General features: G+C 39.5%; 1 protein-coding gene across 2 annotated transcripts; it reads right to left on the bottom strand.

Moving 5' to 3' along the window:
* Positions 1-9,620: 9,620 nt before the first annotated feature.
* LOC137124643 (B-cell receptor CD22-like) lies at positions 9,621-22,888 on the bottom strand. 2 transcript variants are annotated; one of them, XM_067499753.1, is made up of 13 exons: positions 22,726-22,888; positions 19,892-20,233; positions 19,568-19,771; positions 19,056-19,406; positions 18,711-18,938; positions 17,583-17,852; positions 17,017-17,274; positions 13,912-14,172; positions 13,187-13,447; positions 11,419-11,500; positions 11,264-11,333; positions 10,233-10,423; positions 9,621-10,115 (listed from the first exon to the last, which is right to left on the bottom strand). In XM_067499753.1, exons 1-13 carry the CDS (start codon positions 22,766-22,768, stop codon positions 10,052-10,054), a joined length of 2,625 nt encoding a protein of 874 aa, XP_067355854.1. In that variant the 5' UTR covers positions 22,769-22,888; the 3' UTR covers positions 9,621-10,051. The 2 variants fall into 2 exon arrangements, with proteins under 2 accessions (XP_067355854.1, XP_067355855.1); XM_067499754.1 differs by lacking the exon at positions 19,892-20,233 and having other exon boundaries at positions 22,726-22,887.
* Positions 22,889-23,084: the final 196 nt, after the last annotated feature.

Raw genomic sequence — 23,084 nt, 5'->3', positions numbered from 1 at the left:
ATTAACTTCAGTCATTCTAACCCATACAGAGCCTGAAGTTTCATTTTGTGACGAGACTGTAATCGTCGTGATAAGCTCGCAGGAAAATGTGTGATCTGTGTTAAACGCAGATGTGCGAGTGGGACCCACACCCAATTTAGCATCTGGGGAATTTTGGACAACAATAAAAAAGTTAATCTGAACAGAAGTAATTAATTAAACCTGTGATATTAATAAAAACGTTTTCTTGCATCTTTACAAAATAGATCTAGTTATGAAGTTAATTTACATTTGTCCAAGACAGAATGTGCATTTTTTGTTTAACAAGATAAATATTTGCAGCCAATTTTTATGTGTATCATCCCCACTACACATTATCATATTTACTCTATTCCAATATAATGGCAAAGATGGTCTTCGAACTGAGCGGAAGATTACGCTTTATCAGTCAACCGCATCTGTGGAGTCTGGGTGCTTGGATTTGAAGCTCAGCAGTTCAAGAATTGTGCCAACATCGCCACTGTTCTGTGATTGAGGTTCCTGTAGTAGTAGTGTACTGTCAGCATGTCACGTGCAAACAAATCTGAATGCTTTTTAGGGAAAACATAGCTACGACACTTATATCGGCCTTCATTTTTTCTATTGATCAAACAGGATATTTTAATGAGGGTAATTCAAATGTAGAACTGAGGCAGGTGGTTGCTAATAAGAATTACAAGCCTTCTGGTTGGTTAAAAGCCAGAAATAAGAGTCTGTGTTATTCGCTGACAAAATCTTAAATAAATACCCCACTTGTCATATTTTTGAGCTTTTACAGGTCTTAAACAAGGCAGTTGCTAACAAGTGGCTAAAGGGTTAGAAAAGCAGCTTCTTCAGTCTCAGACTGTTACCAGTTATCATGGGATCAAGAGGCTGTAGTGAACATTTGACCATCACATACCATTTACAGATGTAGCCATTGAAGGGTCATGGTTTTTGGTGGCCTTCCCTCAGGAAAGCAGTGTGTTTAATGCAGAGAAAGGCTCATTAAATCCAAGCTGCAGTTCATCTTTCCAGCCACCAAATGTCCTCGTCCACAGTACTCAATCCTACTGTGGATGCAGTAACAACTTCTTGGTGAAAACTGGTTTAAAATCTGATCTATCACACAGCTGCTGTCATAACCCTGTGTTTCTGTTGACTCTGTCACGTGATGTGATGGACATACAATTTCCGAAAGATTGTGAAGTTCATAAGCAACTAAACTGCAAAATCCTTTTGAGGGCTCATTTATTTGGATTATAGTCATCACCATGGAGAGATGTCTGCTCGTCTCTACATCAAAGTCCGACCACATTTCGATCAAACTGAAACTAACAGAAAGTGGCCTGTACGAGTCTGAGATTTAAAAACTATCAATTGGTTCCTGGTTAATTAACTACCAGCTTGATCCGCTACCTGTTTGAAACATCATGTGTTAGTGACTAACCAGACACAGGAGAGCGGCGGGAGCCTTTTCCAGGTGAAACTGGAAAAAATCAGGGCAGGTAACCATGGAGATGGTCTCACACCTGAGAGATGTGAAGGACGACTCCGATCGTAAACAGCTCTTATATAGCACTTTTACAATGCGGATTCGCATTCGCCCATTTGCGTTGTACCTGTACACTTGGTTTTGTTTGATGAGACAAAGACTGCAACTGCTGTTTTTCGGGGGACGCGATCGCACGTGATCAGGCTGAATGTGCGAATCTTCTTAACATCTAAGAGACTGAAAACAGGGACACAGCAGCTTTAAGGTGGCGGGAAAACACAACTACAAATAGAAACTACTGCAACTGTAGCCCCTCAGTGAAATTCTGACTTTATCCTGACTTTTTTTTTAGGAGTGGGTTTGAGTGAAAATGTCAAAATAAAATGCTGATTATATCCTACAAGCCCCCTTGTGCAGCGCCCCTATTATGCGCGTGAGCGCGTGCGTGTAGCACGCTGCTCTGTCCCGAAACAGGATTAAAAGCGATCAAGTGGGCGTTTTACTAAGATGTCACTCACCTGCCGCTGTAGTTGACTGATTTAACCTTTTTTTATCAGTTGCACGGCTCCAATGTGCTGTAGACAAAACATTTTCCCCCAAATGTAACATTTTTCACACATGACGATGCTTCTCACTCGAGTTACATGTCTGAAAGGCAACCGAGGCTGGATTCTTCTAACACGGAGTTCATGTTTGAGACAGGCTTAAGATTCCACCCAGTCTCCTAAAATCTGTCTTCATGAGTCTTTTTCATTGTCTCTCCTCCTGTTTCTGTTATCACACATCCTATTATTCATCTGTTGCACCAGTAAACTATTTAAGGTTCGGTTTATCTTCTGTTGTCTCATCACATTTTTTTTTTAGGATGAATATAGTGAGTATAAATTCAATAATTATTCGCATCGGTCATAAAATATTTCCTGACTCCACTTAGTCTTATCCAGCTCAATATTTAGTGCATTATCAAAATAACCTCAGCCTGATGAAGATTTTAAAAAATGAGACACCAGCAGGCTGCAGTAATTCCCAGGTGAAACCAGTTTTTATTTGCTTTACTTTACGTGATACAACAGTGCATATAAGCTTCATCTTTTACGGTGAGAAGCTTTTGAAGAAGTAAAAAATAAAATAAATAAAACAGTAAAGTGCACATAGTCATGCTGCCATGTCTGAACAGTAATTATCAGTGTGATCGCTTAAAGTTTTTGTTTGGGAAAAGTTTGATGTTCTCATGGCTCTTGAATAATACTGGATACATCTTTTACTCCAGTCCCTTGTTGGTGTACAAATACAGTAATACTGTAGTCTGTGGTCGGGACTATGACGTGTGCGTGATCCTGGTGCCGTAACTGTGAGTGTAAGCTGAGCGCCACCTACAGACCATACACTGTCATCACACGCCATCGTGCAGGACAAGAGATGAGCAAACTCTGAAAGAGCCGAAAGTGTGACAAACTCACGTGGCAGAGACCTAAAATGTCAGATTGTCTTAATTATTCCTGGTCATCCAACTTAGTACAATATGTGCAGTGTTAGGTCAGGAGTGTAAAACTAAAGAGAAATGCAAAACAGTCAACAGCTGTAAGTGAAACTCTCTGTTTTGCCTTCATAAGATTCATTATTGTTCAAAAATCTATAATTGGACATCACTGACAGATTATCACTGACAGTTATCTATCAATAAATCCACAGAACATAGCTCTACTATTACAGACAAATACATGGGCAGTCAGGGATTCTACTGTTGTGGCTTTCTTAAACTGAGTTGGGCTAACAGTGAACTCAGCTACAACTACAGGAAATGGGATAAATGTGCCCAAATATTTAGTTTAGTATTTAGTTTCACTTACAACTGTTGACTGTTTTGCATTTCTCTTTAGTTTTACACTCCTGACCTAACACTGCACATATTGTACTTAGTTGGATGACCAGGAATAATTAAGACAACCTGACAAATGTGGTCCTTCCAGGAAGTTCAAATGCCACTATCATAACAATTTAACCAGAAGCCTGTGTGCCACACACCTGGAATTTGTGGCCTTCTAAAAAAAAAATACAGAGTCCAGCAACTTCCTGGAAGTGACTGGTAAATACAGAAGCACAGTACCTGACACGGTGAGAATAGCTGCTCTGCTCATCTCCATTAACACAGACTAGGAGGTTAATACCGTGGATAAGAACTACTGCTCAGTATTAGTTATTTGAATCAATAAAAACCCTGCTTGCGAAACAGGATGTGGTCTTCAGAGAAACAGTGCATTTGTGGTCACAGATTATTTCCCTTTAAGTTACTTAGTGGCCAGTCCCAGATGATGTGGAGGCAACAAATGTTGGAGGTTAACACGCTGCATTAATACTGCACAGTATCAGCTGAATCAATAATGCAACCGCAAGGGGGCACAAGCCAGTGTCTTCTTGTGCCAGTCCCAAGTCTGGATAAATGCAGAGGGTTGTGGCAGGAAGGGCATCCGACGTAAAACACATGCCAAATCAAACATGCGAATCGTGACAAAGGCTTCCATACCGGATCGGTCGGGGCCCGGGTTAACAACGACCGCCACCGGTGCTGTTGACCTACAGGGTACCGGTGGAAATTGGACTACTGTTGGTCGAAGACGAAGAAGAAGAGGAGGAAGGTGTGTTCGTAGGCAGAGAGAGAAGAGGAAAGCTAAGAATGTAGGACTGACAGTAGGGACTTTGAATGTTGGTACTATGACAGGGAAGGCTAGGGAGTTGATCGACATGATGCAGAGAAGGAAGGTGGACATACTGTGTGTCCAGGAGACCAGGTGGAAAGGTAGCAAGGCTAGAAGCTTAGGAGCAGGGTTCAAGTTGTTTTACCATGGGTCAGATAGGAAGAGAAATGGAGTAGGAGTTATATTGAAAGAGGATTTTGTGAGGAATGTTCTAGAGGTGAAAAGAGTATCAGACAGGTTGATGAGTCTGAAGCTGGAAGTTGAAGGGGTGATGTTCAATGTTGTGAGTGGTTATGCCCCACAGGTAGGATGTGAGTTAGAAGAGAAGGAGAAATTCTGGAGTGAGTTAGATGAAGTGATGCAGAGCATCCCCAGAGGTGAGAGAGTTGTCATTGGTGCAGATTTCAATGGGCATGTAGGTGAAGGGAACAGAGGTGATGAGACTGTTATGGGCAGGTTTGGTGTTCAGGACAGGAACGCAGAAGGTCAGATGGTGGTTGACTTTGCAAAGAGAATGGAAATGGCTGTAGTAAACACTTTCTTTCAGAAGAGGCAGGAACATAGGGTGACGTACAAGAGCGGAGGGAGAAGCACTCAGGTAGACTACATCTTATGTAGACGTTGTAATCTGAAAGAGATCAGTGACTGTAAAGCATTGGTAGGGGAGAGTGTAGCCAGACAACACAGGATGGTGGTGTGCAAAATGATGCTGGTGGTGAGGAAGATAAGGAGGACTAAGGCAGAGCAGAGGACGAAGTGGTGGAAGTTGAAAAAGGAAGAATGTCGTTTAGTTTTCAGGGAGGAGCTGAGACAGACTCTGGGTGGTTTGGAGGTGCTTCCAGATGACTGGACTACTACAGCTAATTTGATCAGGGAGACAGGTAGGAGGGTACTCGGTGTGTCATCTGGAAAGAGGAAAGCGGACAAGGAGACTTGGTGGTGGAACGAGGCAGTTCAGGAGTGTATACAGAGAAAGAGGTTAGCTAAGAAGAAGTGGGACACTGAGAGGACTGAAGAGAGTAGACAGGAGTACAGGGAGATACAGCGTAAGGTGAAGATAGAGGTGGCAAAGGCCAAACAAAGAGCATATGAGGACTTGTATGTTAGGTTGGACACTAAAGAGGGAGAGGTGGATTTGTACAGGTTGGCCAGACAAAGAGATAGAGATGGGAAGGATGTGCAGCAGGTTAGGGTGATTAAACATAAGGATGGAAATGTATTGACAGGTGCCAGTAGTGTGATGGGAAGATGGAAGGAGTACTTTGAAGAGTTGATGAACGAGGAAAATGAAAGGGAACGAAGAGTAGAAGAGGTGACTGTTGTGAAGCAGGAAGTAGCAAAGATTAGTAAGAGTGAAGTGAGGAGGACATTGAAGAGGATGAAGAGCGGAAAGGCAGTTGGTCCTGATGACAAACCTGTGGAGGTATGGAAGTGTCTAGGAGAGGTGGCAGTAGAGTTTTTGACTAGTTTGTTTAACAAGATCTTGGAGAGTGAGAGGATGCCAGAGGACTGGAGGAAAAGTGTACTGGTACCAATTTTTAAGAACAAGGGAGATGTGCAGAGCTGTGGCAACTACAGAGGAATAAAGCTGATGAGTCACACAATGAAGTTGTGGGAAAGAGTAGTGGAAGCTCGGCTAAGGGCAGAGGTGAGCATTTGTGAGCAGCAATATGGTTTCATGCCTAGAAAGAGTACAACAGATGCAGTATTTGCTTTGAGGACGCTGATGGAGAAGTACAGAGAGGGTCATAGGGAGTTGCATTGTGTCTTCGTAGATTTACAAAAAGCGTATGACAGGGTGCCGAGAGAGGAGCTGTGGTATTGTATGAGGACGTCTGGAGTGGCAGAGAAGTATGTTAGAGTGGTGCAGGACATGTATGAGAGCTGTAAGACAGTGGTGAGGTGTGCTGTAGGTGTGACAGAGGAGTTCAAGGTGGAGGTGGGTCTGCATCAAGGATCGGCTTTGAGCCCCTTCTTGTTTGCTCTGGTGATGGACAGACTGACAGATGAGGTTAGACAAGAATCTCCATGGACTATGATGTTTGCAGATGACATTGTTATTTGTAGTGACACATGTGTGTGAATGAGAGGGACCCAGGTGGAACGGTGAGGTTACAGGGAGCAGAGGTGAAGAAGGTGCAGGACTTTAAGTATTTAGGGTCAACGGTTCAGAGCAACGGTGAGTGTGGAAAAGAGGTGAAGAGGCGAGTGCAGGCAGGTTGGAACGGGTGGAGAAAAGTGTCAGGTGTGTTGTGTGATAAAAGAGTATCAGCGAGAATGAAAGGAAAGGTGTTCAAGACGGTGGTGAGACCAGAGATGTTGTTCGGCTTAGAGACTGTTGCACTGAAGAAAAGACAGAGCTGGAGGTAGCAGAGCTTAAGATGTTGAGGTTCTCTTTGGGAGTGATGAAGATGGACAGGATCAGGAATGAGTACATCCGAGGGACAGCTCATGTTATATGTTTTGGAGATAAAGTCAGAGAGGCCAGATTGAGGTGGTTTGGTCATGTTCAGAGGAGAACCTGTGACTATATCGGTAGAAGGATGCTGAGGTTGGAGCTGCCAGGCAGGAGGTCTAGAGGAAGAGCAAAAAGGAGATTTATGGATGTAGTGAGGGAGGACATGAAGTTAGTTGGTGTGAGAGAAGAGGATGCAGAGGACAGAGTTAGATGGAGGCACATGATTCACTGTGGAGACCCCTGAAAGGGAGCAGCCGAAAGGAAAAGAAGAAGAAGAAGTATCAGCTGAATCAATAAATAGCTCCACTCACAAAACAGAAAGATGTTATCTTAAACCAAAACATGGTATAATAAAGCTCCCAACACTGGACTAGGGCTACTTCCTCTTTATATCAGAAACATATCTAAACAGCTGAATGTGCATCCCCAAGAAAATGAAAGTGATTCTGGCTTGTTCCGCAAACTTTACCACATGGTGATTTTAATATAAAAATGATGAAATAAATTATGAAGTAATACATTTAATTTTGTGTTGTTGTGTGCTTTTAGTTTCCATATTTTGTGTATAAACTAAATAAATAAATACTCCATAAAGATAACTCAAATACAAAATGCAGTTTTTAAATGATGATTTCATTTACTAAGGGAAAAAAAACTGTCCAAACCTGTTTGCCCTATGTGAAAAACTAATTGCCCCTTGAACCTAATGACTGGTTGGGGCAGGGAAGTTTTCCTGCTGCTCTGCTGGTTCTCTCCATACTGTGATATTCCATCATATTCTGGACCTACATTTAGCTGAAGGGTAAATACTGCACAGATGTAGGTAGAAAGGAAAGCTGTAGGAAAGTTTCTTATTTCCCTGTAACACAAAATGACCATATTGTAAAAAATCTGAATGGTTTATTGGGGTTATTATTCCAGTTATGTAACCAATACTTCACAATGTTCTCTTTTGAAATGAGACCAATTTTTAAAGCCGAAAAGGGAACTAGAGGCTTGAGGTTACTGCAGTTTACCAGTAGCTATCAATAAAGTTCAAACATGCCTAATGATAAATGCACTCAATGAATTTAACCAACACACTTTATCTGTGTGACATCTGGTCAGGAGCTAATGACTGGTTGTGTCACCGTTGGCAGCGAGAACAGCAATCAAGTGATTGTGATAACTGGCAGTGAGTCACATTTTGGCCAACTCTTCCTCGCAGAATTGTTTTAATTGATCCACACTGGAGGGTTTTCAAGCACCAGCGGCCTGTTTAACATCATGCTACAGCATCTCAATCGGATTTAATTCTATTACTTTTTCCACATAGGGCCAGGCAGGTTTAGGCTGGTTTTTTACCTTAATAAGGGAAGTCATTAATGAAAATCACCATCTGAAAACTGCATTTTGTATTTTCTGGCTTTTAATTCTTCTAATATTAAATAAATCAGATCAAACTCATTTTAATATTATATTATTATATTATATTATTTGCAATAATTTCAGCAAGTATCTCCTGCACAGTGTGACCCATAGGATTTTATTCCAGCAGTGGTGTTGCATTCATGTTCACAAGTGTGCACCACTGAACAAACTCCTCATCTTTAGATCTTCCCTTCCGTAGACTGGCTGTGCTGCTCCTCTGCTACTCCTGCCAGTGCCAATGAACTAATTCATGTGCAATTCACTGTTTAAAAAAAAAGTCCACTTTGATTTATAGTTTCTCAGCTGTTAAGAACTGAATTATCTGAGAGTTTTTTTGCTGAGTTGTCTCCTCACTTCACTCACTGTGAACAAGATCTGACAGAGCATTGACCTGCAGTGTGGAGCTGTGGAGATACTGCAGCAACAGTGAGACACTGAATAGTTTCACTGCAACTGAAATCAAAGGTGTTCAAGATACAGGCCTGAGTCATAACCTGGGATCTACTGGCTGCTTCACCTGCTCATAGCTACAGAATAAAACACACATATAAACTCAGTTTGCACTCACTGGTCCAGGAAGCGCAGCACAGACAGAACGGTGGAGGAAAGGGAGGAGGCCATGGTGGATTTGCCGCGTGGCAGCAGACGAAGCTCTGGCTGGTGTTTGTAGGTCGGATTCTAGCTGTAGCAGGCCGGAGGCTTCTACTGCACACACGGTCCAGTCTGGTACCTGCTCGTCTAATAAATACAGATGTCCCTCACTTACATTTGTCAGCCGAACCGCTCATAGACTGCATCACAATGATCTAACGGCACCTTAAGCTTTAGTCATTAGCTAAGTCCTTCCAATACACCCAAGCTATGCTAATGTCGTCATCATACCTTTACAATCTACACAGAAGTAGTACAACATTACAGTAGCGTTAAGATGCAAACCAGCAGAGGCTGCAGTGGCTATAACTTGGCTAAAACTTGAATTAAAGTTGAGCAAAATAATACTTACACATTAAGTAGAGAACAATTCCTCGAAGACTCCAATAAATCTGGCCTAAAAAAACTACAATGCCACAAAAACTGTTTTAAACTGGTTTTCTAAGTGTTTAAATCAAAACCAAGCCACTTAAGCACTTTTATGGAGTTTTAATTCAGAGTTTCTCTAACTTTTAATTATTAAAACAAAGGAAATTAATTTATTTTGACATATTGCTGCTGCAAACAGCCTCGGAAGAGGTTGAGATACTGGCAGGAAGTGCAGAGAAAAAGGGGATTAAACAGAGAATCCAAAGTTATTTCAGGTGAACTATGGACAGAAACCATAGAGAGGGAGTGTGGGGGCGTGTCAATGAAAACACCTGGGTGCTATAGGCAGGTAGGAGAGAGAGAGTAAGAGATGGAGAGAAAAAAAAATAGGACTGGGAAAAGTCTAAAGACTAAACTGGTGATAATTTATCAATCTGAGACCCACACATTAATTTTCCACTTCCAACTCTTTGAGGGGAGCTATGACTCCTCCATAGTAGTACTAAAGGTTTCTAACATTACCACGGACACTTCAGCCAGCAAATTAAAGGATTTTTCAATCAGCATCTTTATTTAATATCAAAATATCAAGTTGTTTAGACAAAATAGTTAGTTTAACAAAATATCACTAGAGCATTAACACTTTGTGAAATAAGGCTTTTAAACCAAACTCACTACCTTGTAATGATACAACAGTAGAATTTACAGTCGAGAAAATGTGTAGACAGATTTCTACACATGCAAACAGAGAAGTCAAATTAAAATACAGGAGACAAGAAAACAATTAAATAAAATACATTACACTGTAGGGAATTGTACCTGACATGGACTGGAAATGGATGTATTGGATGTACAATATTAAATCCACTGTACTGGGATGGATTTGTTTCCAGCTTACCAGCCCTTAGCTCTGCCTGAACATGGTAACTTGTTGACAATAGTAGAGGCTAAGGTTGATGGGGATTTGTGTTGAGGTCATGTCCTGTGGTTTTTGTTGACTGTACTGTACAATTCAGATGGATCCTCCTCGGACCCTTGACTGTGAAGGAAAACAAATTATTTACAGAATAATTTCAATAAAATAACAATAAGGCACAAAATACTAATTAATGAACAGGTTGAAAAACTTGTGTAAAGAAGATTCTTGCGGATTCACCTCGGGGTAGAACTCTTGACCACAGTGTAATCCACATCTTCCTCTTCATCTCTTTTGAGTTGCGCTGTCCTGATGTTTGAGTACAGAGGATCTTCCTGAATTTTAGAGAATATTACACTGGTGTAGAGAAGGTCTTGCTGCTGCTCTGCTGGTTCTCTGTGCACTGTGTCGTATTCTGGACCTACATTTTGCTGAAGGGTAAATATTGCACAGATTTAATACCATACCATCAAAGGAAAGCTGTAGGAAAGTTTCTTATTTCCCTGTAACACAAAATGACCACATTGTAAAACATTTGAATGGTTTATTGGGGTTATTGTTCCAGTTATGTAACCAATACTTCACAATGTTCTCTTTTGAAATGAGACATTTTTAAAACCAAAAAGGGAACTAGAGGCTTGAGGTTACTGCTGTTTACCAGTAGCTATCAATAAAGTTCAAAGGTGCCTAATGGTAAATGCACTTAATGAATTTAACCAACACACTTTAACTTCCCTCTCATTCCACCATTCAGTCTCACCTTCCCAAAGGGGTGACAGTGAGCTACTATGCAAAATGCTGGTCTGACAACTGGAATCACTGTATCCAGGAGTACTCTGACATGTGGTCAGGGGCTGGGCTCAAACCACCAACCCTGCTGAGTTCAGCCTCCCAACATTTACAGGGTTTAAAAAGCCCTAATATAAATGTGTGTAGCTCGAGAGAGATAAACAGCACATATCTCTCATTATTAGTGAAAACAGTGTCTCAACATCTGTCTCAACACCTAATTCACACGAAATGACTTGAGTGGTGTAAACAAGTTAATGATACGGATATTGGGATAGAAGTTTATCACTTGGAAATGATAGTTGTCCATTTTTGATATATTGAAATTAGGAGGAGGGGATTATTTCCTTCTGTGATTTCAGGGATTTAGGACAGAGGTTACAGTTGGTAAAGTTCTGTAGGACACATTTGAAAATGATGAGGGGTATTCAAATTCATTAGCACACGAGAATGAGCAAACTAATAGCTGAATTCTTTCTTACCTGTTCAGTTTTGCCTGGTCTCTCTCCAGGTGGGTTTTCTCTAAGTGGGTTTTTGAAGAACTTCCTTTTTCTGGGAGAGGAGAATAAATACATAGATCAAAATAAATTATTCATCAAGTGATTAAAGGGTGTAACAGTAGAAGTGAACAGCTCACCTAATCCACAGGAAGGCGAGGAGGAAAATGAGAACCAGAATAACAACAGTGATGCATCCAGCAGCTGCTGACTTCATTGAACCTGGGAAAATAATGATAATTATCTGGTGTAACATACTTGATTTTGTATCTAGATAATCTAGATAATCTAGATTATAATCTAGATACTGTAAACTACATAAAGAAATGACTGCCTTTCTATTGTATTCATTAATTCCTAGTCATTTTTGTTGCATTCCTAAGCAGAGTTATGATTTATTATATATTAGGATAAACTGCATTCATCTTTCCCTTGATCCTGACGAGTCTCTGTCACACTCCCCGTTTTTGGACTCTAGTTTTTTTTTTATTCTACTTCCTGCTCCAGGCTTTTATTTTGTTAAACCCTCAGCAACACTTCCCAGTTAGTTTCTTTAGCTTCTTGTTTCCTATTAACCCTGATTGCTTTCACCTGTGCCCCCTTGTATTTATACCCAGCTTTCCCCGCCACTTGTGGCCAGATTGACTCTCCTACCTCCCCTGTCAACTTACCTGTGGATTTTCTTTGCTTGTTGTGCTTCACCCTTCCATCCCCTACCTGAGCTTCGTGTTTGTACTCTCCCTCTAACGTTTGGTCTGAGGTTTGCTTTGTCGTATATTTTAGTGTTTAGGTTTTGTCTTTGTTTCCTGTGCTTAATGTTCAGTTAGTTTGTGTCTGCCTCCCCTTAGTCTCTGAGTTAGTTCCCGTGTTTCCCTGCACTGTTATTTAGCTTATCATTTCCCTCCAGAGTGTTTAAGTTGATGTTCTGTTTTACTTTACTTATTTGTTACTATGTGTGCTTTTCCCGCCCTCCTCATGAAGTGAATTTCTGTTTGCTTCCTTTCTTTAAATAAACCTTCATTTACTTTAAAACCTTTCCTTGCCGTCTCTCCTCCTTTGGCTCCTACCAAAATTAAAGAAACATTAGTAAGTGTGACAGTCTCCAAGTTACTGTCGCTGAAAAACATCCTCACAGAACAATGGTGCCACCACCAGGCTTTACTGAAGGGATGGTATTGGCCAGGTGGTGAGCGGTGCCTGGTTTTCTCCAGACATGACACTTGGCATCCAGGCCAGAGAGTTTAATCTTTGTTTCATCAGACCAGAGAATTTTGTTTTTAATGGTAAACGTCAGAGGTGAAGAACTGCTGATCTTGCCTTATTTGCATATGGGTGGAAAATGGTTGGGAGCCCTACAATCAACAGGAAAGCCAAACCTGGACTCATGTTGCCATTACCCATCACTCTGTGAAAGCTGGAAAAAAAGCCTTAAAAGTGGCAAGAGTGACACTTCTCTATGGATGAACTATGAATGCTGTTTGTCTGTGCTGGCCATTACACAGATCTTTTGTCAGGCTGCTGCAGACAGCCACAGCTTTGATTCAGTTTCCAAAGGGGAATTAACACCAAATATCAGGTGAAACAGTGAATCAAATCACAACTCGACTTGATAATCTCAGGATGGCCCGTCTGATTCTTGCACACCATCTTTCTGTTTGCTACCATTTTGTGACTTTGGAGTGTGAAACATTTAAATGGTTAAATATCAGTATATAAAAAAATTATAAACATTTTACTGTGCAGCAACAATGACCCTGAGTCAGAGTGTCATGGGATTTTGATAAAGGACAGCTGGTAAACCCTATGATGTGAACAAAAAAATCATTGTTTTGTATTAACTGAATAACATATGCACATCTATGCTTAAAGTAAATTGGTTACCAATTAGACTCTCAGCTATACAGCTACCTGATGCAACACTTAAATGTAAGGTGGAGTTCTGACGTCCTATTGTGTTCTGGGCTTCACAGTAATAATTCCCACTGTGTTCAGGTCTGAAGTCATTGATGGGGAAGATCTGTCCTGAAGTTTTTGGTGAGTCTTCATTCTCCTTGTACCAGGTATATTTAGCTGCTGGGTTGGCATCACTGCTACAGGTCAGAGTCACTGAACTACCCTCCACTATCTCAGCAGAGGGACTCACTGACACAGAGGGAAGCTTTGGAGGATCTGGGGGAGATCATGCATAGAAATTAAACAGTTATTCTAATGACCCACTCCAAAATAAAGTAGTAGTGGAGAGAATGTGCAGTTACCTGCATCTTCCATAGTACGTAGCAAAAAAAGCAGTATGTATACTATACAATAAACAATAAAGTAATCAGGAAGGACAACATTGTTGTTTTGTTTTTAAATAGTTCCCACTAATTTAACTTAGAATTTTATAACAATATTCCCAAAACTAACATACCATGTGATGGCACAGATTTTGCAAGGCTTTAGAAGGAATTATTGCAATGATCAAAACTTAACATACAAACAGCATGAGTATGGTATGGATATTATACTTGAGAATAGAAATATTTTTATATAGGTACTTCAGAACATTATATTTTTAGTTCACACATTTAAACGCACTCTTCATATGTCAGAAAATAGCATGACAAAGGTCCCTGCTGCTCTTCTGTACTTACAGTGGACATCAAGATTTACAGGTGACAAGCTGCTCTTTCCATACTGATTCTCAGAACGGCAATAGTACTTCCCACTGTCTTCTGGGCTGATAGAGGTGAATTTATAAAAGCCCTGTTGTCCTTCATACAGCGTTTGGTTCTCCTTATACCAGGTGTATTTAGCTGCTGGGTTAGCATCACTGCTACAGGTCAGAGTCACTGAACTACCCTCCACTATCTCAGCAGAGGGACTCACTGACACAGAGGGAAGCTGTGGAGCATCTAGTGGACAAAAGAGACAACTTACAACCATTTGTTCATAAGTTTGTTTTTAAGCATAGATCATAACAAGCTAATAGTAGGGACATAATTTTGTCACATTTCCATGTAGTTGCTTTGTTACCCACCTAATGTAGAAATCATGCTTTGTTAAAAAGGCTATTGTTGCCTTTACAAAGATGTAGCTCACAGATTATAGCAAACACTAAGCAAGGTAACTGAAATCTAAGGCTTATTTCTCTAGCGAATCACAACATTTTCCATTATGTCAGATGCTTATACCATTTCTACTTAAATACATTCTCATGGTCTCAAAGTATTTGGAATATTGAAATTATATGCATGGAACCTTATAGGATATGACATTGGACAGCCAGTCATTGTCACACAGATTGGACCTTTGCAGAAATAAATCACCTTAATAAAGCAAATTATTTAATATGATGTGTATTTCTTTTCTGGGACATTATGGCAGCCTTTCTCACTATAGCTGATTTGTCTGAATGACGATTAAGACCTCATATGGATTAATGATGAGACTAATGATGTGTTTCTTCCTACTTCTACTCAGCCTCTATTCGTGTTTACAGATTCCCGATTCAAAAAACTTTATTGATCCCATAGGGAAATTCCATGTAAAAAGTAGAAAAGGAAGGAAAACCTTCCACCAAACCAAGACAATAAACAAGTACAAGGACAAACTATTGATCAATAAGTAAGAAAAAAACCCAGCTAGAGGAGTAAACATAAATTAAATAAAAATAATAAATGAGATTTAAAAAAATATACTATTTTTGCAAGATAAGTTAATGGGAAAATTGTTGTCTGTCTGTATAAACAATTTCCTAAAATGGTAAACTTTTCCTTTGGAACATAAGCTAAAAATATGTAAAACCTCTGTAGCATAAGGTTTTTACTATTATCAGTATTCCCATTTTCATATTTAAATTCTATTAAAGTTTAACAATTTACTCTATACAGGGTGTCCCAGGGCAACACATAGTTTTGGCTAAGAAATACTGGCAGCAACATTTAGCAGAACCGTTTGTATTGGTGACGTTGCAAAATTACGGCACAAAAATAACTTTAGAAAATGTAATAGTGTTTGTGTAATAGCTTGTTTGTGACTATTAAACAAAAAAACGATTTTGTCTCTGGTATATCTGACCTATATCCTTGCTAGGAGTAGATGTCAAAATACTGTCTAAGGCCCTGTATTTTAGTATGTATCTATAGTACACAGATTGGTTGGGGTTAACGAAACCTGCGGAGTCCCAGGAAGGCAAATTACTGATAGGCTTGCTCTGGTCTGAGACTCACTACTTTGTTGTCAGGAGCGAAGCATCCCACTTAGTATTATGGGGCTAGATCTGGAGAAAGCTTTTGACAGCATGAGTCATCTATATCTTAAATATTATACTATTCCATCTAGGTTTTGGCAAAATTTTCCAGAAAAGGGTGGATCTTCTATACACTGGTTGCAATAGTATGGTGATGGTAAATAGAAGATCTACACATTGTTTTAGCATAAAATCAGGAGATCGTCAAGGTTGTCCCCTCTCACTGATCCTTTTTATACTAGCATTGGAAACCCTAGCATGCTTTATAGGAGTAAATAATAATATTACAGGATTACCTGTCCCAGGCAGTAATTAGAAAGAAGCAAAGATAACACTTTATATCGATGACCTGACTCTTTTGCTGACAGATAATAAATCTATAGGAGAAGTTTTGGGAGAGTGTGAAAAATTCACTGTTGCCTCAGCTACAAAAATCAATAAAGATAAGAGTGAAGAGATAGAGAGAGACAATAGAGTCATGGGGAATGCAGGAAAGAAAAAAAAACACGGTTCTGGGAGTACAGATAGGTAAAATTAAGGTACACAACAACCGGGAAGTAAAACTCCCCAAAGTGAAAGGAAAATTACTACAATGGAAAGATAGAGACTTATCATTTACAGGAAAGATTTTAGTGATGAAAGCAGAAGCATTGAAAACATTGACATAGCTGGCAACTACCTTCCCAACCCCTCATCAAACTACTGTGTCTCTTCGGAAACTTATTTTCCGATTCATTTGGAGATGGACAGCATCATATATTGAAAAGAATGTACAGAGCTGTGTAAATGGGTGTAAAAGCAGAACCAGAAATTGAAAGTAAAATGAAAGCAATGTTTATAACACCAATTCTTAAAGTTTGTCTGAGTAATAAAAAAGATGTTATGTGGGGACACTTTGGCTTCTTCTGGATTGGCCAAAAGGTGTAAAGAGCATGGGAACAATGAATCCAAAGAAGAAACACTTTTCTGACTCTCACCCTAGAATTTATGATACATTAGAAAATGTTTTTAAATTGGGCCTGACAAAAATTGCAGTTAATAAAGTAACAAGGACAGCAATTGATAAGGAATTAGCCCCCTTTCCAATAATTATACCTGTGGGCAAACTGACAGAGGAACAATGTAAAGTAGCATGGATCAGTGTAAAGAGTAAAATTCTGACAAACGCTTATAAGGATCTTGTCTGGCAAATAGTACATCAGTGTTTGCTTAGAAAAAGACTTCTTGACAAAAGGAATTGTACAGAGTGCCTAATGCCACAGGGAAAAGTGTGGTGACAATGAATCTGCATTTATTTTGGACATGTCCCTTTGCTCAGATGTATTTGTGCAAAGAACAAATAAAAAAAACTTGAAAATTGAATTGCTCGCTGTCGATGCAATGAGACTATGAAGCTTTCTTACAATGTGATATTGTTCATGCAAAGCTAAGCTGATCAGTCATACAAATCAGTTTAATTCAAAATGTATTGATGTCCTCACACATCTATTGATGTTATTGTACTCACATTGGACATCTATGAATACAGATGTAGAGTTCTGTCCAAACTGATTCACAGACGTGCAGTTGTACATCGCTCTGTCCTCTGAGCTGATGGATCTGAGATGATAAATGCCTTCTGGTCCACGATGCACCTCTTGGTTTCTCTTGTGCCAGACATATTTAGCTGGTGGGTTAGCATCGCTGCTACAGCTTAGAGTCACTGAACTACCCTCCATGATTTTAGCAGGAGAACTCATTGAAATTAAGGTTGTCTTTGGAGCATCTGGAAGAAATTTTTTACCAGAGATTATTCTTAAGGGTATTACAACAGTATCACTTTTTGTATAAATATTAATTTAACTATTACTAACTAGTATAAATAACTCTGTTTTGTAGTATTTTTTATTTTAAAGGTGTTCTACCAAATGGATAGCCATTTGAATGTGTTTGCCCTTCTAAAAAACTACTGATCTAATCAGCACAATTTGCAAAGCCGAGTAGAAGATAACAGAAGGGATGAACAAAAACTAGTCCTAATAAAGGAAAACAACTGATTTAATAGATGTGGTGTTTTTCAGTTGTTTAACTTACATTTTACATTAATAGAAAAGGATTGAGATCTTCTTTCCCCCAGCTCGCTCTCAGCTTCACAGTAATATTGTCCAGAGTCAGAGGACTGGATGGAGCTGAAGACAAGTTGTGGTTTGTTGTTGAGATGTTGAACATTTAAATTTCCATTCTCCTTGTACCAGGTATAATTAGCTGCTGGGTTAGCATCACTGCTACAGGTCAGAGTCACTGAACTACCCTCCACTATCTCAGCAGAGGGACTCACTGACACAGAGGGAAGCTTTGGAGCATCTGGAGGAGATATGAACATGTATTACTGTATGCTTTTGTAAAGATTAGTATGTTACCATCGATGACTCACTATTTTAAACAAAATTGTTTTCCACTTTCTTGACAATCACTGGTATTTCATTTGCTGAATCTCATATCTGAAGTCTTCTCAGGACAGCTGTAGTTCTTTCACATGGAAGAATGTTGTGCCACCATGAGAAAAAAAATGTGCTCACTATCTTATAATAACACCTTTTCCCATAAGGAAAAACTTTCCTTATGAGAAAAGCTTTTATGTTTTTCCAAAACACATTCTGCCCTACAGTTTCTTGTTATTATGAGATACCAATTTATTCTGTTAACAGCATGTAATGCAACCACAAGGGGGCACAAGCCAGTGTCTTATTGTGCCAGTCCCAAGTCTGGATAAATCCAGAGGGTTGTGTCAGGATGGGCAACACGTAAAACACGTGCCAAATTAAACATGCCAATCATGACTTCCACAGCAAATCCATAGTTCTATTCAAGATCGGTCGGGGCCTGGGTTAACCACGACCGCCACTGTTGACCTACAGGGTACCGGTGGAAATTGGGCTACTGTTGGTCAAAGAAGAAAAGGAGAAATGCAAGTTCATAGGCAGAGAGAGAAGAGGAAAGCCAAGAATGTAAGACTGACAGTAGGGACTTTGAATATTAGGACTATGACCGGGAAGGTTAGAGAGTTGGTTGACATGATGCAGAGATCCAGGAGACCAGGTGGAAAGGTAGCAAGGCTAGAAGCTTAGGATAGGAAGATTTTAAAACTCCAGTATGGTTTTGTCTGAAATTGTAATGTCAGTGTAAGTGTCTTTTGTTTTCCTGACAGTGGAATAAACTCACATACTGCTGGAGCTTTGTGTTGCTCAAATCCCTTTACAGCACAGGAGATTCTGTCTTGATAGTAAAAACTGTCTTTATATGAAGATGTAACCTCCTGCGGGATTTTCTGTCCATTCCTGAACCAGACGTAGGAAACTTGAGCAGCTGGACTGCAGCTGCTGTGACACCTTAGCACAGCATTAGTTGAATAATAGCCAACACTCACTCTGGTCACATGCACACGCAGAGCTAGTAAACAATGAAATAAATAATAATAACAATAAAATCAAATCAGCAACAATGTTACCACTTACATTTGAAATGCACCATGTCTGTGTATTTACAGTGATTTACTTTAATCATTACCTGTGACAGTCAGCGTGGTCCCAGATAAAGAACTTCCCCATTCAAATCTATATGTTATGAATTTGAAGTGATAATGGGCTGAATCGGTCTCTCTCAGGTCAGTGATTCTCAGAGTGGAGTGTTTTGACTTTGGGTAAATGAACTTAACACGGCCTGAATACTGGGAGTCTTTCCTAAGATCCTCAGGCTGTGAGGGATTCTGCCACTGACGACTACGTTCAGGACTGAACCAGAATTTAGATTCAGGATAATAAAAACTGTAAGTACAAGAAATTTCCACTGATGAGCCTTTCAGGGCACAGATGTTTCTTTTACTGTAAATCACTTCATGGCAGGTATGACCAGCATAACCTGAAAGAAATATATCTTTTTTATTGTGGCTATTAAAGCTACAATTTTACAGCTGTATTTCTGTTGATAGGATAGGTGATATAAAAGACACATGAAACCATGGTACAGTATATTTGCAAAATTCAATACTGTGTGCAGTTAGAAGATTAAAGTAAACTCACATTTTGAACGGGAGGGGAAATCCTCATGTCCTCTGAAGGCACAGGAATAGCTAGCTGTAGTATAATCGCTGGGTGAGTAAAAAGCTGATGTTTGTTCAAGAATTTCCTGTCCATTTTTGTACCAGACATAGGATCCATAATTAGGTGGGGAACATTTGCTTTTGCACCATAGCTCTGTACTGCCATAATTGTCCACCTGTAGATCTGGAATTTTAAAGAAGGAACAGAATTTTTATTTTAGACAAAACTCTCAACAGACACAAAATGTACATTTCTTTTCTAGTCGTTGAACATTTGGAAAAAAGATATGAATTAAGGTTTTACCTGTAACAGACAAAGTGACCCCAGGTAAGCCAGTGTAACCTTGTTGGTTTTTAATGAACCTGAACTTGTACACAGTCGAGTCACTTGTTCTCAGGTCAGTGATTCTCAGAGTACAGTTGTTCTTGTGGCAGTAATAATGTACACGACCTGAATATTGTGAGTCTTGTGTCAGATCCAAACCACTTGGGTTTGCAAACCAATAGGTTTTTTCAAATGCATCATAATATCCAGGTATTCTGGATGGGTATGTGTAGGTGCAGTGTATTTCCACTGTGGATCCTTCTAAGGCACAGATATAAGTAGGAGTACACGTTACTCCCCAGTCATTTTGACCCCATACCACTGTAACACAGCACAGCAGAAATCATGATTAGACAACGAGAAACATAATTCATTTGTTGCAGGTGCTCAAAGGTGCAAAGACTGCAGGAAAATTTCCAAAAACTAGAATGTTGTTAAAAGCCATTACGTGTTAAGTGATTTATCTAGCATGTAATGGTTCTAGAATGTAATTATTATTATAACTTACAGCTCACGGAAAACAATAACAACAACAAAAATCCAGTAAATATTAGAAACACACTTTGTCCAAAAGAAGATCATCAACATCTTCCATAAGGAGCCTAATCCACATGAGGTTATTGCTAAAAGGCCAGGCAGTTAGTAAAGTGCTGTGATGAAGCATGATCATGGAAAGTTGACTAGAAGAGGCAGGTGTGCTGGGAAAGGTTGCACAAGAAACAGGGATGACTGCAGCCTTGAGACTGCTAAGCAAAGCCAACTGAAGTACATTGAAGAGCTTGACAGGAGTGGAGTGAAGCTGGAGTCAGGCCACCACACACAGACATCTTCAGGAAATGGGCTACAACTGATGTATTTGTAGAATCAGCCCAATCCTGAACAAGATACAATGTCAGAAGTGTGTTATCTGGGAGGAAAAAGTCCACAGTGAAGTTTCTAATTTCTGTAGAAATTCATTTTTGATTTATTTAAGGAAATAATTTAATATTTTAACATACAGATTTTTTAATTAACCATCAGCCACAATCCAAATTAAAATAAATACAATTTTAAATATTTAATTTTATATGTAATGAAAATTCTGTATAATATATCACAAAACAAATTAACTTTGTCATGTGTTCTAATTATGTTCATGCATCTGCACTTTGCAAACCCACAGATCAAGATGTTCACATAAGACGGCTGAACTCCAAATGCACTGAAGCAACACACAGGGTGCAGCGAATGTCAATTGGTGAACTTTAAGATGTTTCATGTGACTGAAAAGACTCAACATTAGAAGAGGTGTGGTAAATTTAACTTTCACTTCTGTGTCCAAGCTGTTGCAGGGTGTGAACGGAAACAATGGAGAAATGCCAAAAACTAAAACTAGGGCACAAACTATGATACTGTATCTGAAGAGCAAGAGAAGTATTCTGTAGAGAATAATGGCCACTAATACAGACTTCTTAAAAGGTTGATAATCACTGTTGGTACTTGAAAAACCCTTAAAAAGGTCCAGAATTTCCTCCATTCCATCCAGAATGGATGTTTATGTTGCGCAGGAAAAACCAACCCAACATAAAGCAGGAGTCCTGCTTTAACCACAACAGTTAACTGATCCGGTAAGTGTCCATTTCAAAAGCATCTACTGAGGTGTTTGATGAAAGTACGTTATTAACTGGGACACTCAGTTTACCTGTGAGCTGCACATGAACCGCTGCAGGATGCAAAGTGTCACATAATCATTTACAGCAGTAGAGGCCAAAGGAGAATTCCTCATCTGCCTCTCTCTGGTTCCTCACTCTTAAATAATTTGAGCCACTGCTCATAAACAGCAAAGCCAAGTAAGTCACTAAATAATATTTCAGGTGGGATGCAGCTGTGTGTCAGATATGCTGCCATGCACAATGTGCACAGCACTTCTATCACTGATAACATGCATGGTTTATAATGGCACAGGTCAGTGACATATCAACTCCACACCCATTTGTACAAGACAAGCAACTAAACCAAACTCATGTCATTGTTATAATATCCCCACATTTTGATTGAAATGGCAGCATCTATGTTAGAGAGACAGTTTTAGCTGATCATTTCTTCACTGGGTTGTTATTTATCACTAGCAGCACTTTTGTTAAATGTTCAGGCTTAATTCTTTGCCTTTGTCCCTCTTTAAACCGCACACATCCACCAACCACAGCCTCATCTTGTCTGTAAACTGATGCTTGCATACGTATGCATTGTCACGCTCTGGCAAACGCGCCGTGCTGTTTTTAGAAAGTTTTTATACAGCATGTGAGAAAACTAAGTGTGTCAATTAAACTATCATATGAATTTTAAGCCTATTTAAAACATGAACTGAGTGTTCTTCAAATCTCCACAGTGTAAAACAGAATGACAGAGTTTAAGACAGTTTAACACAAAGATCACACTTTCTGCTTTTATCTTCATCTATTATCATCTCTCTCAACCTGTGCACACTGTGCTTCGCATCAAAGAGCAAAGTACAATCTCTCAGCAGTACAGAAGTGTTCATAAAGCCATTGAATGGAACAGTGTTTACAGAGCTCTCAAAATGATCCTAACCTTATTAACCTTATTGTTAAATGATTCTCATCCAAACTTTTAGAAATATAATGGACTTAAAGGTTTCACAGCAAAATTTACCCGGCACGGAGCTCAACACGGCTTTCTGCTGATCTTCTTCTAAAGACTTAAAAGGGAAGTGAACATCTGCTGATGATAGGTTGACAACACATTACATCATGCTAAAAGCCACTATCCTGCGTGTTATCTACTTTGCAATATAAATATAATATGTACATTACCGGACACTGAGAGAAGACAAAGAAATCCAGCTGCTGATTCCATCGTAGCTGCTCCTCGTTGCTCGTGTAAAAATGTCAGTTTAACCTTTCTACATCAAAAAAGGGAGGATGTGGTCTTTAGAGTGTTGGTCCTGTGGTTGGAACAATTGCAATAACCAAATTCTAAGCTGTTAAACGTAACTCTGTGTTGTTCCTCTATGCATTAATATGCATGAGCGAACAGAGCCCTGTAAATCCCCCAAGTAAAAATGAAGAAATGATTATTTCTGTTTCGCTGACAATGCATGAACTACTTAAAATATATTAACTGGAAATAACTGTCAGAGTACATTTATAGCCTGGTACTAGTAACGCCTCTG

This window comes from Channa argus, chromosome 3, assembly GCF_033026475.1.
Source record: "Channa argus isolate prfri chromosome 3, Channa argus male v1.0, whole genome shotgun sequence".
Lineage (NCBI taxonomy): Eukaryota > Metazoa > Chordata > Actinopteri > Anabantiformes > Channidae > Channa > Channa argus.
Note: the sequence above shows the minus strand (reverse complement) of the source record. Positions and strands in the feature narration are given on the sequence as shown.